The sequence below is a fragment of the Pan troglodytes genome, chromosome 5 (assembly GCF_028858775.2).
Source record: "Pan troglodytes isolate AG18354 chromosome 5, NHGRI_mPanTro3-v2.0_pri, whole genome shotgun sequence".
NCBI lineage: Eukaryota > Metazoa > Chordata > Mammalia > Primates > Hominidae > Pan > Pan troglodytes.
Genome location: NC_072403.2, coordinates 119,835,298 through 119,854,000, shown reverse-complemented (window position 1 = coordinate 119,854,000; position 18,703 = coordinate 119,835,298). Strand labels below are relative to the sequence as shown.

Below are 18,703 nucleotides of genomic sequence, written 5' to 3'. Positions count from 1 at the left end.
GATATTTTCCTAAATAGAACTAAAAAGGAAACATACTACAATGGTATTAATGATTACTATCTGGGTGTTGGATTGGTGGATTTTTTTCTTCCACTGTATGCCAAATTTTCTTTCTTTTTCCTTCTTCCTTTTTTTTTTTTTTGAGACACGGTCTCACTCTGTTTCCCAAGGCTGTGGATAGTGGCACAGTCATGGCTCATTGCAGCCTGGATCTCCTGGGCTCAAGGAGCTGATTCCTCTGCCTTCTTGAGGAAGCTTCTAAGTAGTAGGACTATGTAGCTGGACTATGGGTGTGTGTGGGTAGCTGGACTATGGGTGTGTGTGGGTAGCTGGACTATGGGTGTGTGTGCCACCACACCCGGCTAATTTTTAATTTTTTTTGTAGTGATGAGGTCTTGCTATGTTGCCCAGGCTCAAATTTTCTTTATGAATTTGTATTAACACCCAAAATCTTATTAAAACAATCTCTGGCTAGCATTGCGATCTTGAGCAAGACACACTGCACTTATCTCCAGAGGCCCTTTCAGCTCAATGAATTGTTATTACTTTGGGGTATGTGGTGTTTAAAGTTCTGGTGGGACATACATCCTTGTGTGTTAAGTTGCCTCTCCTTCTTAGCTAGCATTTATTTACTTTCCTAGTACTTGAGTTTCTCTTCCACTTTCTCTTTGTTTTACCTGCTTTTGGTTAACCTTTTACTTAGGCTATGGATTATCACTATAAGATTAAGATTAAAAGAAAAATAGGAGGACAGAGCTAACAGGGTGGTTAGTAAATTAATAATGAAGCTTCCCAGGTCCTCCTCTCCCTTCTTCCCTCCCCTCCGCCCAGGTAAGTACTCAAAGATACTGCAGCGAGTCTTTTTTTTTTTTTTTAAAGAATACTTTTAAGGGAATGGGAAAAGACAATTGTTGTGTTTTCATCCATTTATTCTGCCAACCTTTCCTATCTTTCTTTTCCCTGTGTTCCTGATATGTAGGTCATATCGTTTAACTTGCTTTTCATGTACCGTCTGTAGCTGTGTGTGTGTGCCTGTGTGTGTGTGTGTATGTGTGCGCGCACTTTAAATCAGGGGCAATTTTGTGTCCCAGAGGACATTTGTGAATTTCTGAAGATTTTTTTTGGTCTCCACTGGGGAGCTGTTCCTGGCATCTAGTGGGTAGAGATCACGATGCTGCTAAACATCCTAAAATGCACAGAAACATTGAATTATAAGAATTGTATAGTCCAAAATGTCAGTAGTGCTGATGTTGAAAAGCCCTGCTCTGTAGTACTTATTTCAGTACCATAAAAGGAAAAGAAAAAGAGATAGTATATGATATAATTGTATGCTGCTGTCAAGTACCTGCTTAAGGAAGACAAAGCTCTTGATTTATTTGAACTACTTGGTTTGTATTGGTTTGCACTTAGATTGTTCAGGCATTCCTGAGAATTGTGAACTTTGGTGGTAGAGGGGTGGTTCTGCTGTGATCCAGTGTTTGTTTGTTTTTTTTTTAGTTCAAGAACATTTTCAGTTGCCTTCTAGGTTCCCTCCTCCATTGCCAGAGTATGTGTAGTGGATAGGTGTAAGTAGGACCCACGTTTCTGTAACCCTTCTGATTTAGGTAATCTGTGATTGTGTATCCTGGGTGGTGGTGATGGTGAACAATATGTAATCTTATGAAGCCTATATTCCAAATCCAAATAGTTCTGAACTGGCCTTGGGAATGAGACATATGGCTAACTATTCAGATTCAAGTTAAGAGCATAATGATTAAGATTACTGGATGACTTTTATTTTTGGTTGTCTAGAGCAGTGTTTCCCAATTTTTCACTTCCAAGTTATTTTCATGCCTTTTATATTCTGAAACATTCTGGCAAACAAACCACGGTTAAAGGAAAGATTGTTATTAAAAATTTTTTTTTTTAATTATTTTTATTTTTAACTATTTTTTAGTTTTTGAGACAATCTCGTACTTTCACCCGGGCTGGAGTGCAGTGGCGTGATCTTGGCTCACTGCAGCCTCTGCCTCCTAGGTTCTCCTGCTTCAGCATCCCCAGTAACAGGTGCTCACCACCCACACCTGTCTAATTTTTGTATTTTTAGTAGAGATGGGGTTTTGCCATGTTGGCCAGGCTGGTCTTGAACTCCTGACCTCACGCGATCCGTCTGCCTCGGCCTCCCAAAGTGCTGGGATTACAGGCATGAGCCTTTTTTTGATAGTTCAATTTGGTTGGTTAGTTTAATAATGAAAACTGCCTTTGCCAATTAGGTTACATGGTATATGTTTTCTATACATCGAATAAGCTAATTTGCAGCTTTAGGTAAAGCTGTTTTGGAAAAGATTGAGCCATACTGGCAGAAGTGTACTTTTTGTTTTCAAAAATAAGTTTTAGTTGTTTTTTTTTTCTTTGAGACACCGTCTCATGCCATTGCCAGGCTGAACTGCAGTGATGTGATCATGGCTCACTACAGCCTCGAACTGCTGGGCTCCGGTGATCCTCCTGCCTCAGCCTCCTGAATACCTGGGACTGTAGGCGTGTACCACCACTCCCAGGTAATTTTTAAAGTTTTTGTAGGGACAAGGTCTCCCTGTGTTGCCCAGGCTAGACTTGCACCCCTGAGCTCAAGTGATCCTCCTGCCTCAGCCTCCTAAAGTGCTGAGATTAAAGGCATGAGCTACTGTGCCCGGCCATTGTAATATTCTTTCAACTTTTATGATGACTTGAATATTTTCAAAACAAAAAAATTGGGAAAAACTTTATAGTCACAGGGAATTAAAAAAATAATTTTAAGAAGCATATTTCGGTATTATAAGAAAGGATTTACTGGGACTAGCTGGGCGGTGGCTCATGCCTGTAATCCCAGCACTTTGGGAGGCCAAGGTGGGTGGAACTTGAGGTCAGGAGTTTGAGACCAGTCTGGCCAACATGGCAGAAACCCCATCTCTACTAAAAATACAAAATTAGCTGGGTGTGGTGGTGCATGCCTGTAATCCCAGCTACTCGGGAGGCTGAGGCATTCTTGAACCTGGGAAGTGGAGGTTTCAGTGAGCTGAGATCATGCCATTGCACTCCAGCCTGGGTGACAGAGTGAGACTCCGTCTAAAAAAAAAAAAAAAAAAAAAAGAAGTGACTTACTGGGGCCAGATGTGGTGTCTCACAACTGTAATCCTAGCACTTTGGGAGGCTGCGGAGGGAGGATTGCTTGAGCCCAGGAGTTTGAAACCAGCCTGGGCAACATAGACCTCCTTGTCTCTATGAAAAAAAATTAGCCAGGCATAGTGGCATCTTCCTGTAGTCCCAGCTACTCCAGAGGCTGAGGTGAGAGGATCCCTTGAGCCTGGAAGGTTGAGGATGCAGTGAACCGTGATGGCACCACTGTAGTCTATCTAGCCTGGTGACAGAGCAAGACCCTGTCTCAAAAAAAAAAAAAAAAAAAAAAAAAATTAACTCACCAGGATGAAATATATTAAATTAGGATAATATTATGTGGGAGAAGTAGAATGAAGGACTTTTCATAAATTTTTGTAAATGGATGATGATGGGTATGAAATTGCTGTGGTTTTTAGCTTTCTTTGGATGCATTTAAAAGAGATGGAATTATTTTAAAATATCAGCTTTACAGTTGCAGCAAAAGCAAGAATTGACAAATGGATCTAATTAAACTAAAAGATTCTGCACAGCAAAAGAAACTATCAACAAAGTAAACAGACAACCTACAGAATAAGAGAAAATATTTACAAATTATGTATCCAACAAAGGTCTAATCCAGAATGTATAAGGAACTTAAACAACTCAACAAGCAAAAAATATCCCCATTAAAAAGTGGGCAAAAGTCATGAACATTTCTTAAAAGAAGAAATTTTTTTTTAAGTGGCCAAGAAACATGAAAAATGCTCAACATCACTAATCAGATAAATGCAAATCAAAACCACAGTGAGAGATCATCTCATACCAGTCAGAATGACTATTATAAAAAAGTCAAAAAACAGATGCTAGGGAGGCTACAGGGAAAAGGAAACACTTATACGCTGCTGGTGGGAATGTAAACTAGTTCAGCCACTGTGGAAAGCAGTTTGCAGATTTCTCAAAGAACTGAGAATTGTGATTTGACCCAGCAATCCCATTACTGAGTATATATCTAAAAGAAAATAAATTGTTCTGCCAAAAAGACGTGCACTCATGTTCATTGCAGCACTGCTTACAATAGCAAAGACATGGTACCAACCCAGGTGTCTATCAATAGCGGACTGGATAAAGAAAATGTAGTGGCCGGGCGTGGTGGCTCATGCCTGTAATCCCAGCACTTTGGGAGGCCGAGGCAGGTGGATCACCTGAGGTCAGGAGTTCGAGACCAGCCTGACCAACATGGAGAAACCCTATCTCTACTAAAAATTCAAAATTAGCCAGCTGGGTGTGGTGGCACATGCCCGTAATCCCAGCTACTTGAGAGGCTGAGGCAGGAGAATCACTTGAACCCGGGAGGTGGAGGTTGCAATGAGCTGAGATTGCGCCATTGCACTCCAGCCTGGGCAACAAGAGCAAAACTCTGTCTCAAAAAAAAAAAAATGTGGTACATACACACTGTAGAATACTATACAGCCATTAAAAATAATGAAATAATGTCCTTTATAGCACATAAATGCAGCTGGAGGGTATTATTCTAAGTGAATTAATGCAGAAACAGAAAACCAAATACTGCATGTTCTGACTTATAAGTGGGAGCTAAACATTGGGCACACATGGACATAGTGATGGCAACAATTGACACTGAGGTCTAGTAGAGGGAGGAAGGAGGGAAGGAGACAAGGGTTGAAAAACTGTTGGATACTATGTGGTAAGCAGGCAAACAGATTTGAAGACTTTAGATCTGGCTAACATTCCTTCACCTCTTTGGGTTCTATGATTATGGTGCTAAGAGTTCACTCAGTAATACTACTGACTGGCAGATCATGCAGCATGGACAGAGTGACTGTTTTAGCAAAGGCACTATGTGGTTTATGAAGCACAGGCATAACCCAAATCTAGATTATCCCTGCAGCTTTACTATATAAAGTTCGGCTGCTGACAGCAATTATAACACATTATTTATATTGTTTTATGATCTTAGGATTTCCTGTTTCTATAAATGTGGATAATTTCTTTAAAAATAATACAAGTTAAGGATACTCCTAACATAATTTTTAGTGCCCATGAAAATAGTAATTCAATAAGCAAGAAGTTTATAAGTGAACTTCATTTTATTCTGTTAAGTGTCTTATTAAAAAACTGTCTGGAAGAACTTGACTCATAATAGTTACTTTGACTTGAGGTCATTCATACAGGGATTTTGAATGTGTACCATGAATATTTAGTTTTGCTGGAAATCTAACTGCTACTATGTTAATGTGTAAACTGTGGCCTGTGGTACTTACTGATTGATTGAAATAGTCTCCTAAAAGGTTAAGATTTAATTTTTAGGTTGGAAGAGTGGGGCATACAAGGTCCATGCACACATTGTGTGGCCCCCAAGAATAAGGGTCTGAAAACCGTATGTACTTTCTCTTGGCCAGGAACAGTAGAACATCATACCTTTGAGTAGATCAAACTGCCTGCTTCATAAAGAGACTTCAGCATTGTTCTTATAAAACCTCATCAAATGTTTCGTTGATTTTATACTTGAAAGTGGGATACTGTAGAGGCTTAATTTAATAAAATACATATTTAAAAATCACTAGTGGTATTTTCAAAAGTGTTCTCTAAACCATGAAAATCAGAAAATTAACATTACCGCCATCTCATCGTCTGACTCCATTTGGGTTTTGTCACTTTCTCAGTGATGTTCTTTATAGCAAAATATCCAATTTAGAATCACATAACATTTAATTGATGTGTTTCTTTAGTCTCCTTTAGTCTGAAGTAGTTATTCACTTTTCCCTCTGCTTTAAAGATTAGAGACCCGTTATTTAGTAAAATGGATTTGAATTTGGGTTGTACAGTGTTTTCTCATTATTAGAGTCAGGTTGTGTATCTTAGGCAGGAATTTCACAAAACTGATTCTGTGTTCTTGTATGCTGTCAGGTGGCATATGATTTTAGGTTGTCTTTTTTTCTGGCGATGCTCACCGATCACTTGATTGAGGTGGTGTCTGTTTAGGTGTTTTATATTTGTTTCCTGTTGCTGCTGTAACAAATTACTACAAACTCATTGGTTTAAAACAGCACAAATTTGTTCTCTTAATAATTCTGGAGGCCAGAAGTCCAAAATCAGTTTCTTTGGGCCAAAGTCATGATGTTGGCAGGGCTACTTCCTTCTGGAGGCCCTAGGGTAGAATCTGTTTTCTTGCCTTTTCCAGCTTCTGTAGATAGCCTGTATTTTTTTAGCTTGTGGCCTTTCCTTCATCTTTAAAAAGGGCATTAGTCCAGCATCTGCTTCCATTGTGACATTACCATCTGTCTTTGACCCTTCTGCGTCCCTCTTAAAAGTACCCCTGTGATTATGGTCCTCCTATGATAATCTCCCTATTTCAAGATCCTTAACTTAGTCATATCTGTAAAGTCCCTTTTGTCATTCGAGATAGTATATTTACTGGTTCCAGGTATTAAGATGTGGACATCTTGGGGGACAGTTATTCAGCCTACCCCACTGCAAAGTCATTCGTTTCCCCTTTGTAATTAGTATTTTGTGGGAGGATACTTGGATTCCTGGTTCCTGTTAGTGGAGAATGGTATTTAGAAGCCAAGATCTGCATGCTAGATGTGCTCATTGCTACTAGGATTTTTCTGCTCCTAGGCCCACTTAGTAGATAGAGCTAGGGAGTATGTATATATGTATTTAGAACTGCATTTGTATTTCTTTATTAAAAGACATTCATTCATAGTGATATTTTTAATTCCAGTCCAACAGTACAGGGTTCATTCTTGTTTTCTATTTTTTCACTCCTTTTTCTTGACAGTGGAAAACTGACTCCAGGTGTCTTTAATATATTAACTTATTCAATCAGTTCCTCTGCATATTATCAGTCTCCTTTTCTGCTACCATACTCTCCCCTACATGGATCTCTCCCTCTTCCTGATACTTGGTTTCGGTACTTCTTGCTGGGTAGTCCTCCCATGTGGATGACTTCATCTAAGCATGGTGGTAACAAGGTAGTTGGACTTCTTACCTGGTGGTTTGGGAACCTTCTATATGCCAAGTCCTTTTACTTACCTGTTACCTCATTTAAGAACTGCAGTTTTGTAGATTTTTTTTTAATATGGTAAAAAAAGTTATAATTAGCCAGCTGGACTCATTTTAGATCATCTCAATTGTGTTGGCAGCATTCAAAACATCATTAAGTTATGAGCCAGTTGAACATACACCTTCTTCTCTCCATCAGACCTGATGAGTATGTTTACCTTGGCCATGCCAGTGTCATAGAGCTTCTTCACAGCCTGTTTGATCTGGTTGGCCTTGACATCCATAGTAAACACAAATGTGGTTGTGTCTTCTTCATGGCTGACTTAGTGGTCAAGGGGAACTTGATAATGGCATAATGATAAAGCTTGTTTTTTTGTGGGGGTGTTCTTCCTAGGACATTTGAACTGCCTTTGGAGCTGCATTGTCTTAGGCCGCTGGAAGGTGGGTGGCAAGTCTTATTTTGTGTGGCTGTGGATGCCTTTCAGCACTGCCTTCTTGTTCTTCAAAGCCTTTGCTTTGACTTTGGCTTTGGGGTGGGCAAGGGCTTCCTCCTTTGTTTTTGGTGCCATCTTCTTAAAAAGGCAGATTTTTATTTCAAAACTTGATTTTTTTTTTTTGAGACGGAGTCTTGCTCTGTCACCCAGGCTGGAGTGCAGTGGCGTGATCTCGGCTCACTGCAACCTGCCTCCCGGATTCAAGTGATTCTGCTGCCTCAGCCTCCCAAGTAGCTGGGACTACAGGCACGTGCCACCACGCCTGGCTAATTATTTGTCTTTTTAGTAGAGAGAGGGTTTCACCGTGTTAGCTAGGATGGTCTCTATCTCCTGACCTCATGATCTGCCTGCCTCGGCCTCCCAATACATTTTTTTTTTTTTTTAAACTTGGGAGAGTCTTTCAGTCCAAGTGCTTGGGGTGAATTTAGTAAAACAATACATACTATTTTTGCTTGGGCTTAATTTCTTTTTAATTGAACTGCAAGTTTTTCATGAGGATTAAAATAATAGCTTTTTTTTTGTTGTTGAGATGGAGTTTCATTCTTGTTGCCCAGGCTGGAGTGCAATGGCGTGATCTTGGCTCACTGCGACCTTCGCCTCCCAGGTTCAACTGATTCTCCTGCCTCAGCCTCCTGAGTAACTGGGATTACAGGCACGCGCCACCACACCTGGCTAATTTTGTATTTTTAGTAGAGATGGAGTTTCACCATGTTGGCCAGGCTGGTCTTGAACTGGCTGGTCTCGAATTCCTGACCTCGTGATCCGCCTGCCTCAGCCTCCCAAAGTGCTGGGATTACAGGCGTGAGCCACTGCACCCAGCCTTAAAATAATAGCTTCTGTCACAACTCTTATATAAACTTAAGTTCTTTTTGTTTGTTTGCTTTGAGATGGAGTTTTATTCTGTTGGCTGGAGGGATCTCAGCTCACTGCAACCTCCGCCTCCTGGGTTCAAGTGATTCTTGTGCCTCAGCCTCCTGAGTAGCTGGGACTACAGGCGTGCACCACCATGCCTGGCTAATTTTTGTATTTTTAGTAGAGATGGGGTTTTGCCATGTTGGCCAGGTTGGTCTTTAACTTCTGACCTCAGGTGATCCGCCTGCCTCAGCCTCCCAAAGTGCTGGGATTATAGAGGTGAGCCACGGTGCCTGACCCCATAAACCTAAGTTTTACGGGTTTAGGAGACTTTTCCAGCTTAACACAAAATAATTAGAATTTGTGATACTGAATTTTACTCTACTTTTTTTTTTTTTTGAGACAGAGTTTCACTCTTGTTGCCTAGGCTGGAGTGCAATGGCATGATCTCGGCTCACTGCAACTTCCGCCTCCCAGGTTCAAGCAGTTCTCCTGCCTCAGCCGCCCGAGTAGCTGGGATTACAGGCATGCACCACCACGCCTGGCTAATTTTGTATTTTTGGTAGAGACAGGTTTCTCCATGTTGAGGCTGGTCTCGAACTCCTGACCTCAGGTGATCTGCCCGCCTCAGCCTCCCAAAGTGCCGGGATTACAGGCGTGAGCCACCGTGCCCGGCCCCCCTTTTTTTTTAAATAAAAATTTTAAATGGTGCTTTTTTTGGGGACGGGGGTGCTCTGAGGCAGGAGGAGTGCTTGAGGCCAGGAGTTTGAGGCCAGCCTTGGCAACATAGCAAGACCCAGTTTCTACAAAAAAAAAAAAAAAAAAAGAATACTTTGCAAATTTGCGTGTCATCTTTGGGTGAGGGCCATGCTAATCTTCTCTGTATTGCTCCGGTTTTAGCGTATGTCCTGCTCCGGTTTTAGTGTATGTGCTGCTGAAGCAAGCACTCTACCTTTGTTTTAACTGCAAGTTGATTTTATGTTACAGCTCTAAATCTTACTAGTTTTATATCTTAAATAGATGAGATCTAAACTTTGTTGATTAGAAGACATTTTGATAGGCATTTATTTTTGTGTTTGAAGAGTATTATTTCTGCTTAGCTTCCTTAATAAACCATGTTTTAACTGTTTTATACTTCTTGTTCCTTCTACAGCAGAGGGGAAAGAGGGAGAGAATTTCCCAGAAATTACTGATTATATCTGACTAAATATTTTGGGTGCAAGTCAGTTTTTGCGTTTTCATTAAGTCTCATTTCCAAAATGGTCACTTGGTAGTTGAATGAAGTTTTCTAGATAGGTTGTTTGTTCTAAATGGCAGACAATTTAGCCTATCTTGTAAGTTTTTTAAAGGCTATTTGAATAGGCAGTAATTTCATGTTCCATTAAACTATTAGCGTGGTAATGAAGGTTAGTTAACCAGTTAGCTGGTTTTACCTTCACTTGTGAAAAATGGTTTTTAATTCATCTTATTTTTCTTTCTTGACAGAGCAAATTCGATTAAAGAATATCAGAAAAGTATATGGAAGGTGTATGTGGTATCGTTTACGGTTATTAAAACCCCAGCCAAATATTATTCCTACAGTAAAGTAAGTAATGGATTTCAAGAAAAAACCTACTTAATGCTTACTCTTTGCTAGGTCATACAACATATACGTGTAATGATGAATAAGTCATTGTGTCTGTAAAGAAATTGTAATCTATAGTAAGGGTAAGATAGGAGAAAATGTGGGAACAGTCTGAACAGATTGGTTTAGAAGTTCAAAGGAAGGGGAGTGTACTGTTGCTGGAGGTCGGGGGTAGAAAGAGATAAGTCATATCTTGAGGGACCTTGTGCACCTCGTGCCAAGATTTGAATTTTATCTTAAAGACTATGGGGGAATCTTTAAAAGATTTCAGAAGTGGAGAGGTGACATGAACAAGTTAGCATTTCATGGTGATAATTAAAGTTTATTGAGCACATACTGTATGCTAGAATAGGGCTTTATATGTTATCTAATTTAATTCTGTATTAACTTCAAAGTAGATGGTTTTGCATTTTCTCAGATGAGGAAACTAAGGCTAAGAATGATGACATAACTTGACCAAAGTCATGTAGTTAGAAGTGTTGGATCAGGGACCTAATCACCCTTTATTTTAAACAGGCCATTAACATGTTTAGTTACAGCAGACCAGTTTAATCCTGTGAGGCTATGGGGTGTACTGGTTAAACACAAGGCTTTGGACATTTATCCTGCGTCATCAGTTTAGAGGTAATAGATGAAACTGACAGGAGGTGAGAGAGTTACCATTATTGGACTACTATGTCTTGTGAATTACCTACATTTATCCAGTAGATTGGAAGAGAAGATGTAGCAAAAGAAATTAGTGAGAGTAGAAACAGTTATTTAGAAATCTTGGTTTAAATGATAGTTTTTTTCAGCATAATTTCAGGGCGTTTAGTTTTTCTTTGTAAGGTTTGACTTTACCTAATTTAGTTTCTTTTTCTTTTTCTTTTTTTTTTTTTTTTTTTTTTGAGACAGAGTCTTGCTCTGTTGCCCAGGCTGGAGTGCAGTGGCACTATCTTGGCTCACTGCAGCCTCAGCCTCCTTGGGCTCAGGCATCCTCCCACCTCAGCCTCCTGAGTAGGTGGGAGTACAGGTGCGTGCCACTACACCTGGTTAATTTTTTTTTTTTTGTATTTTTTATAGGGATGGGGTTTCACCATGTTCCCCAGGCTGGTCTCGAACTCTTGGGCTCAAGTGGTCTGCCTGCCTCGGCCTCCAAAAGTGGTAGGATCACAGGCGTGAGCCACCTTGCATGAGCCACCCAGTTTAGTTTCTTTGCAGGAGGAGGGAAATTCTAGCTTTGGTGTTAAGAGTTCTTTAATGATGTGAAACTAAAGGCAAAGTTAGTCTTGAAAAGAGTAATTTTCTCTTCACTGTTTATTCTTTACTGTTGGTTCTCATTTTAAATTAAATTTTCCTAAAGCAGCAAGACAGAAAACAATCCCCCCCTCCCCCCCATATCTGCAGGTTCCAAGTGGGAAGATTCACCCAACTGTGAATCGAAAATATTTGGGGGAAAAAAGCAATAAAAATGACAATACAACAATTAAAAATATAAATGAAAATACAGTGTAATAACTGTTTCCACAGTGTGTATTGTATTAGGTAATATCAGTAATTTAGAGATGATCTAATGTACATGGGAGGATGTATATAGGTTATATGCAAATACTACATCATTTTATACTGCGGACTTGAGCATCCATGGATTTTAGTATCTGTGGGGGTCCTGGAATCAGTCCCCTGAGGATACCAAGGGACGCATGTATTTTTGGCCTCCCAGTCTCTTGTCTGGCTTTGTTCAACACTTTGTGGGTATCTGAATGTGTTTTCAAGGAAAAAAACTTTTATGAAGCTTTTTTAGTGATTAATAAAGTGATTTAATTAAAGTACAGATTAAGGGAGTTTAAGTAAGGAAGAATTAAATATATACTGGTAACAATTTAGATAAGGTCATAAACCATTAAAACTTTTACTACTTAATCTTGAAGCATTCTTTCAAAGTTAAACAATTGTTGTGTAATGCTTCTTTTCTGACACATCTGCGAAACTAAGGCATGTAATTTTTGGAAGTTGCTTCTAAAGATGACCCTTCAGGCTGGGCGTGGTGGCTCATGCCTGTAATCCGAGCACTTTGGGAGGCCGAGGTGGGCGGATCACCTGAGGTCAGGAGTTGGAGACCAGCCTGGCCAACATAGTGAAACCCTGTCTCTACTAAAAAAATACAAAAAATTAGCCAGGCATGGTGGTGCGTGCCTGTGGTCCCAGCTACTCCGGAGGCTGAGGCAGGAGAATTGCTTGAGCCCAGGAGGCGGAGGTTGCAGTGAGCCGAGATTGTGCCACTGCACTCCAGCCTGGGTGACAGAGTAAGACTCCGTTCCCCACCCAGAAAAAAAGATGACACTTGAAGTTAATTACTGAAGCCAAGTATGGGGAAAATGCTTATCTTTTCAGAGGAACCAAACAGGTTTTTTAAAAAAATTGAGCACAGAGCATGATGTGATCCGTTATGTTTCTATCTTTGCTTTGGCTCTCAGGAAACTGTAGAGCATGGCTTTATTGGTTGTGGTAATTTTCATCAGCCTTTGGATTCTGTTATGAGCTTCTCCTTTCCTCTTCTCATTCCTTGGCTTGGAGAACTGGATGCTCCATGTAAAACATACGGTTTTAGCATATCCTAGGTGTTTTGTTCCTTTTGCCTTGCTTGGTTTTAAATCTTGCTTTTTTGGTTTCCAATTTCATTTTATCTTTGTTTTGTGAGCTTTGTTTGTTAGCCTTTTGGATGAGTTGGGAAAACAAAAGGGGAATTAATTCTTGTGGGAATAAAGCATATTTTCAATTTTTGTTTTGTTTTGTTTTTAGCATATTGAGGCTATTACCAAATTTTGAGTTTAAAAAGTGTTAAAAAAAAGTTTGCTGTTGTAGGCTGGCCTCGGTGGCTCATGCCTTAATTCCAGTGCTTTGGGAGGCTGAGGTGGGAGGATTGCTTGAGCCTGAGAGGTCGAGGCTGCAGTGAGCCATGATCATGATTTAAAAACAAATCATTCCAATTTTGTTTAATTTGGCCTCTTAAGATTCATTTGATGTCTTTGTCTAACAGTTCTTGCTCAGTGTAACAAATTGTCATACAAAGGGTATAAGAAATAAAAGTCATTCGGTATAAGAAATAAAAGTCATTCATCACCTAAAGCTAGTTATTATTAAGATAATTACTTTATGCACTTATTTATAATAAAACTTTTATATACATAGAGTTTTGAAAGCTGTTTTGTAAATTTAACAATATAAGATAGATAGTCATCCACAGCAAATATTTTTAGTAGCCAGAAAGTATTTCACTGTAGAGGCTGGGCGCAGTCGCTCACCCCTGTAATTCCAGCACTTTGGGAGGCTGTGGCGAGCGGATCACTTGAGGTCAGGAGTTTGAGACCAGCCTGGCCAACATGGTGAAACCCCATCTCTACTAAAAATACAAAAATTAGCCGGTGTGGTGGCGTGTGCTTGTAGTTTCAGCTACTCAGGAGGCTGAAGTTGCTGTGAGCCAAGATCGTGCCATTGCACTCCAGCCTGGGCAACAGAGCGAGACTCCGTCTAAAAAAAAAGTTAATCAAATGTACAAATGAACTAATGGTACATCTCTACAGTGAAATACTTTCTCTTATTTACATCTGTGACCGCCGTTTTAGACTTATTCTTTCCAAATTATTTGAAGTGAAATGGTTTGATAGAAAAACGGTATGTATTTCTTTAGGGCTTTTAATACCTTATTGCCAGATATTACTTTAGAGTGTATAGTGTATGAGAGTTTCTCTTTTTCTTTAACCTCTCCAGTGCTGGTAATGTTAATCTTTTACATAATTTTACTCACTAGAACACATTGGAGGGGGCAGAAATTAGTTTATTTTCAAATGATATGTTCTTTTATACCTTTATTTTAACCGATTATGAACATCCTTCTATAACTATTTATTGGCTACAAAATGTTGCATTGTGTGGCTGTATCATGGTTTATTTAATTATTTCTTTGTAATTAGTTTATTTAATCAGTTCCTGTGAGCGGAAATTTAGGTCGTTTCCAAAGTTTTACTACTATAAACAAGGCTATGTATTTATTTTTGCACAATTGACCAATTGTTTTTCCTACTTTATCTTAATAAAAGTGTAATTGCTGGGTCAGAGCAATTCTTTTTTACATTAAATGGTTTACTTAGTATTTATATATTTTGATCTAATTTAATGCGTCCAGTAAGTTAATAAGTTGAATTCACTTCTGTATTTAAAGTTGTGCAAATAGTAACTGAGAAAATCTATGACATAGTAGACACTGTACTAGATTATAAAGAATGCAGAGGTAAAAAAGACACTGTCGTTGCTGTAACAGGAGTTTGTAACCCAGTGATTGTAGAATTTAAGTCAGTAGCATAGTGATATGGTACTACTGTAGAGTTTTTGCCTTGACCTTGCCATAATATCTTTAGACTCTATGCAGATGTATTTGTTTATGATTCACTTACCTTTTTCCTAAACAGGAAAATAGTTCTGCTTGCAGGATGGGCATTGTTCTTATTCCTTGCATATAAAGTTTCCAAAACAGACCGAGAATACCAAGAATACAATCCTTATGAAGTATTAAATTTGGATCCTGTAAGTAGTATTTTTATATAATGCATATTAGTTTAATGATCCCATGAAAATGCTATAGGTCCTCATTCTAAAAGAAATTGTCTATTCCTATAGAAATCAGACTTTGGTCAGTTTGTTTATTAAAATAAGATGTCTAATCCTCTGTTATTATAATTTAAGCTATAACTGTTGATTGTTATGTTATTAATAATTGGTTTTCAACTGCTAAAATATAAGAATATTTGAAGATGAGAGGAGAGGTTAACATTTTTTTTTACAGAGTCTCACTCTGTAGCCCAGGCTGGAGTGTAGTGGTGTGATCTTGGCTCACTGCAAGCTCCGCCTCCTGGGTTCACGCCATTCTCCTACCTCAGCCTCCCAGGTAGGCGCCTGCCATCACGCCTGTCTAATTTTTTGTATTTTTAGTAGAAACGGGGTTTCACCACGTTAGCCAGGATGGTCTCGATCTCCTGACCTTGTGATCTGCCCACCTCGGCCTCCCAAAGTGCTAGGATTACAGGCGTGAGCCACCGCGCCCGGCCGGTTAACATTTTTTAAAGGCTTTTTTTTTTTTTTGAGATGGAGTTTTGCTCTGTTGCCCAGGCTGGAGTGCAGTGGCACAACGTCGGCTCACTGCAAGCTCTGCCTCCTGGGTTCATGCCATTCTCCTGCCTCAGCCTCCCAAGTAGCTGGGACTACAGGCGCCTGCCATCACGCCTGGCTAATTTTTTGTATTTTTAGTAGAGATGGGGTTTCACGATGTTAGCCAGGATGGTCTCGATCTCCTGACCTCATGATCCACCCGCCTTGGCCTCCCAAAGTGCTGGGATTACAGGCATGAGCCACCGTGCCCAGCCTAAAGGCATATTTTTAAGAGAGATCTGTAATATTGGTTAATGCAAAGTTAAAACTGGGAGGATAATTTGTGTTAGTTGAATGATAAAAATCTTATGACCTTGTATTCATTGACACTTAAGCAATGTGGTAAAATCTAGGTTGGGGGTCTTAGAAAGAACTAATATCAGCCAGGAACGGTGGCTTACACCTGTAATCCTAGCACTTTGGGAAGCTAAGGTGGGAGGATCGCTTGAGGTCAGGAGTTTGGGCAACATAGTGTGGTGACACCCAGGCTGTATCAAAAAAAAAAAAAATTACCTGGGTGTGATAGCAACACACCTATAGTCCTAGCTACTTGGGAGGCCAAAGTGAGAGGATAGTTTGAGCCAAGAAGGTTGAGATGAGTGAGCCATGATCCGCACCATTGCACTCTAGCCTGGGCAGCAGAGTGAGACCCTGTCTCTTAAAACTAAAGTGAAACTAGTATCATTAATGTCATTGTCATGGAAATTTAGGTTAACCTTGAGTGTGCCCCTTAGGTGATTTTTTGATTAAACCTGATTAATGGGTTCTAAATAGAAAACTAGTCTTTTGGCCAGCCGCAGTGGCTCGTGCCTATAATATCAGTACTTTGGGAGGCTGAGGTAGGAGGATTGCTTGAGGCCAAGAGTTTGAGACCAGCCTGGGCAACATAGGGAAACCCTCATCTGTACAAAAAACTAACACAATTAGCTGAACGTGGTGACACACCCCTGTGGTTCCAGCCACTTGGGAAGTCAAGGCTGCAGCGAGCTGTGATTGCACCACTGCGCACTCCAGCCTGGGCGACAGAGCAAGACTCTGTCTCAAAAAAAAAAAATCTTTTGCGTTTATCAGTAGAATGTTAGAACTGAAATTAATGATAGAGATCATCTAGCCTTTTATAAAAATATATAATTTTTTAAACCTGGGAGCATATATTCAAGTTGCCCTGAATATATATATATGTACTCCCTATTTATTAATTTTTTTTTTTTTAAAGAAAATGAGGCCTGGAAAATTTGTGTCTTGTCTGGGGTTCCAAGCTTCTTACTTAGTAGCCAAGCTCAATCTAGTGCTCTTTCTATTTTCTCCCCCATGGCACTTACTTTTACTTTGAGTCTTTGCTCAGTAGATGGCTTGATCCAGACATTCATATAATACAAACTAAGGAGGGTATGTATCATCTAGTTTTCTGTTTTGTAGAAGAAAAGTTTACATATCATGTGATTTTTTCTTATTGCATTGATCATAGTCATTAAGAGAGATTTTAAGATTAGAAGGGCAATAAAAAACAGTGAAAAAATTATTAATAGAAATCGAGACTAAGAAACCATTAAGGTCAACTTGATAGACAAGCAGCTGAAACCAGGTATTCCTCAGATTATTCCTTAGAAAGTTAACCTTTGATTTGAGGATTCTTTGAGCCAGATTTAATTTATTGTGATTATTTTTTGATATTTATTTATTTTTATCTTTATTTTTTGAGAGACGAAGTCTCACTCTGTCAGCTAGGCTGGAGTGCAGTGGCGTAGTCTCAGCTCACTGCAGCCTCTACCTCCTGAGTTCAAGTGATTCTCCTGCTTCACCTTCCCAAGTAGCTGGGACTACAGGCGTGCATCACCACACCCAGCTAATTTTTGTATTTTTTAGTAGAGTTGGGGTTTCACTATATGTTGGCCAAGCTGGTCTTGAACTCCTGACCTCAGGTGATCCGCCCACCTTGGCTTCCAAAGTGCTGGGATTACAGGCTGTGCCTGGCCTATTTTTTGATATTTAAATGTCAGTATTATTTTATGTAAATGTGTCATCTGTTTTCACTTTCAAATTATCAGTGCTTAGTTTACTATGTGGCACATAGTAGGTGCTCAATAAAATACATATATTGGACAATATAAGTGTTTTTATTTAAAAATATATGGGATGAAATTTATGGGAAAAATATATAGGATGAAAAATGGATTTTGTCTTTCTCAAAATACTGAGTAGTTCATATTTTAAGTTCAAAATAGGATTGATTATTTCTTTACAGAATTGTGCTTATTTTTGCTAACAGAAAGCTTGTTTTTTGTTTTTTGTTTTTCCAGGGAGCCACAGTAGCAGAAATTAAAAAACAATATCGTTTGCTGTCACTTAAATATCATCCAGATAAAGGAGGTGATGAGGTTATGTTCATGAGGATAGCAAAAGCTTATGCTGCGTAAGTATCAGGATCCATTACAAATTTTTAAGAATGGTACAGATAAGCCAGGTGCAGTGGTTCATGCCTGTAATCCCAGTACTTTGGGAGGCTGAGGCAGGAGGATCGCTTGAGCCCAGGAGTTTGAGACCATCCCTGGCAACATACCAAGACCCCGTCTCTACAAAAAATAAAAGAATTAACCCTGTGTGGTGGTGTGTGCCTGTAGTCCTAGCTACTTGGGAGGCTGAGGTGGGAGCGTTGTTTGAGCCTGGGAGGTCAAGGCTGCAGTGAGCCGTGACCATGCCACTGCAGCCCAACTTCGATGACAGTAATACTCCATCTCTAAAGAAAAAAAAAAGAAAAGGATAGTTTTCTATTTTAATAAAATATTAAAATAGTTGTCATACACTTTTTCCAAGTGCTTACTTCATGTTGAGTCTATCATTTAGGGGACTACACAGCAGCACTAACGTGGTAATTTAATTTAATTAAACTGTAATTTTTGCCATGTAAACTTGATTAAATTAAGTGGTGAATGATAAGTTAATTGAGCTATTTTATTAGCATCTTGATTAGAGGAGGGTATACTTAGATCTTACCATTTCTAGATTTTTTTTTTTTTTTTTTAGGCTTGATCTGTTTCTCTTGTTTTGGCAATGTGTAGCTTATCTCATTTAAACTATTTAAAGACAAGTTTAATTTGGACTTTTAAGTACTTCATTTTTGGTGTCTTTTTCTTTTTAGAATTTCATCACACAAGATTATTCTTAGTTAATAACAACTGTACTTGTTGAGATGTGGATTTTTAAGGTCTCCTTTTTCACTGCTCAGAAACTGTCTTCACAAATCTTTTCAGAACTTCCAAATAATTTTCCTTGTTGGTCTTATACCTTAGGTAAGGTGCATTGTTATTGTGAGATACATATATTCACATATGCGTTATATGCACACACATATGTCTGTGTATTTATAAAGTTTGAGGAACATTTGTGCACACTTTTGGGAAGCAGAATA

The 18,703-nt window shown here is 39.2% G+C and overlaps 1 protein-coding gene and 1 pseudogene across 3 annotated transcripts in view; one reads left to right on the top strand and one right to left on the bottom strand.

The window, feature by feature from the left end:
* The window catches only part of SEC63 (SEC63 homolog, protein translocation regulator), an 84,212-nt gene that overhangs the window by 15,250 nt on the left and 50,259 nt on the right, over positions 1 to 18,703 (top strand). For all 3 annotated transcript variants that reach the window (XM_063813338.1, XM_001148185.7, XM_063813339.1), the window contains 3 exons: positions 9,972 to 10,071; positions 14,559 to 14,673; positions 17,595 to 17,707. In XM_063813338.1, coding sequence (XP_063669408.1) covers positions 10,016 to 10,071; positions 14,559 to 14,673; positions 17,595 to 17,707 — 284 coding nt within the window. In that variant the 5' untranslated portion in view covers positions 9,972 to 10,015. The remainder of the gene's footprint in view (positions 1 to 9,971; positions 10,072 to 14,558; positions 14,674 to 17,594; positions 17,708 to 18,703) is intronic.
* On the bottom strand, positions 9,304 to 9,398 carry LOC112209616 (U6 spliceosomal RNA; annotated as a pseudogene).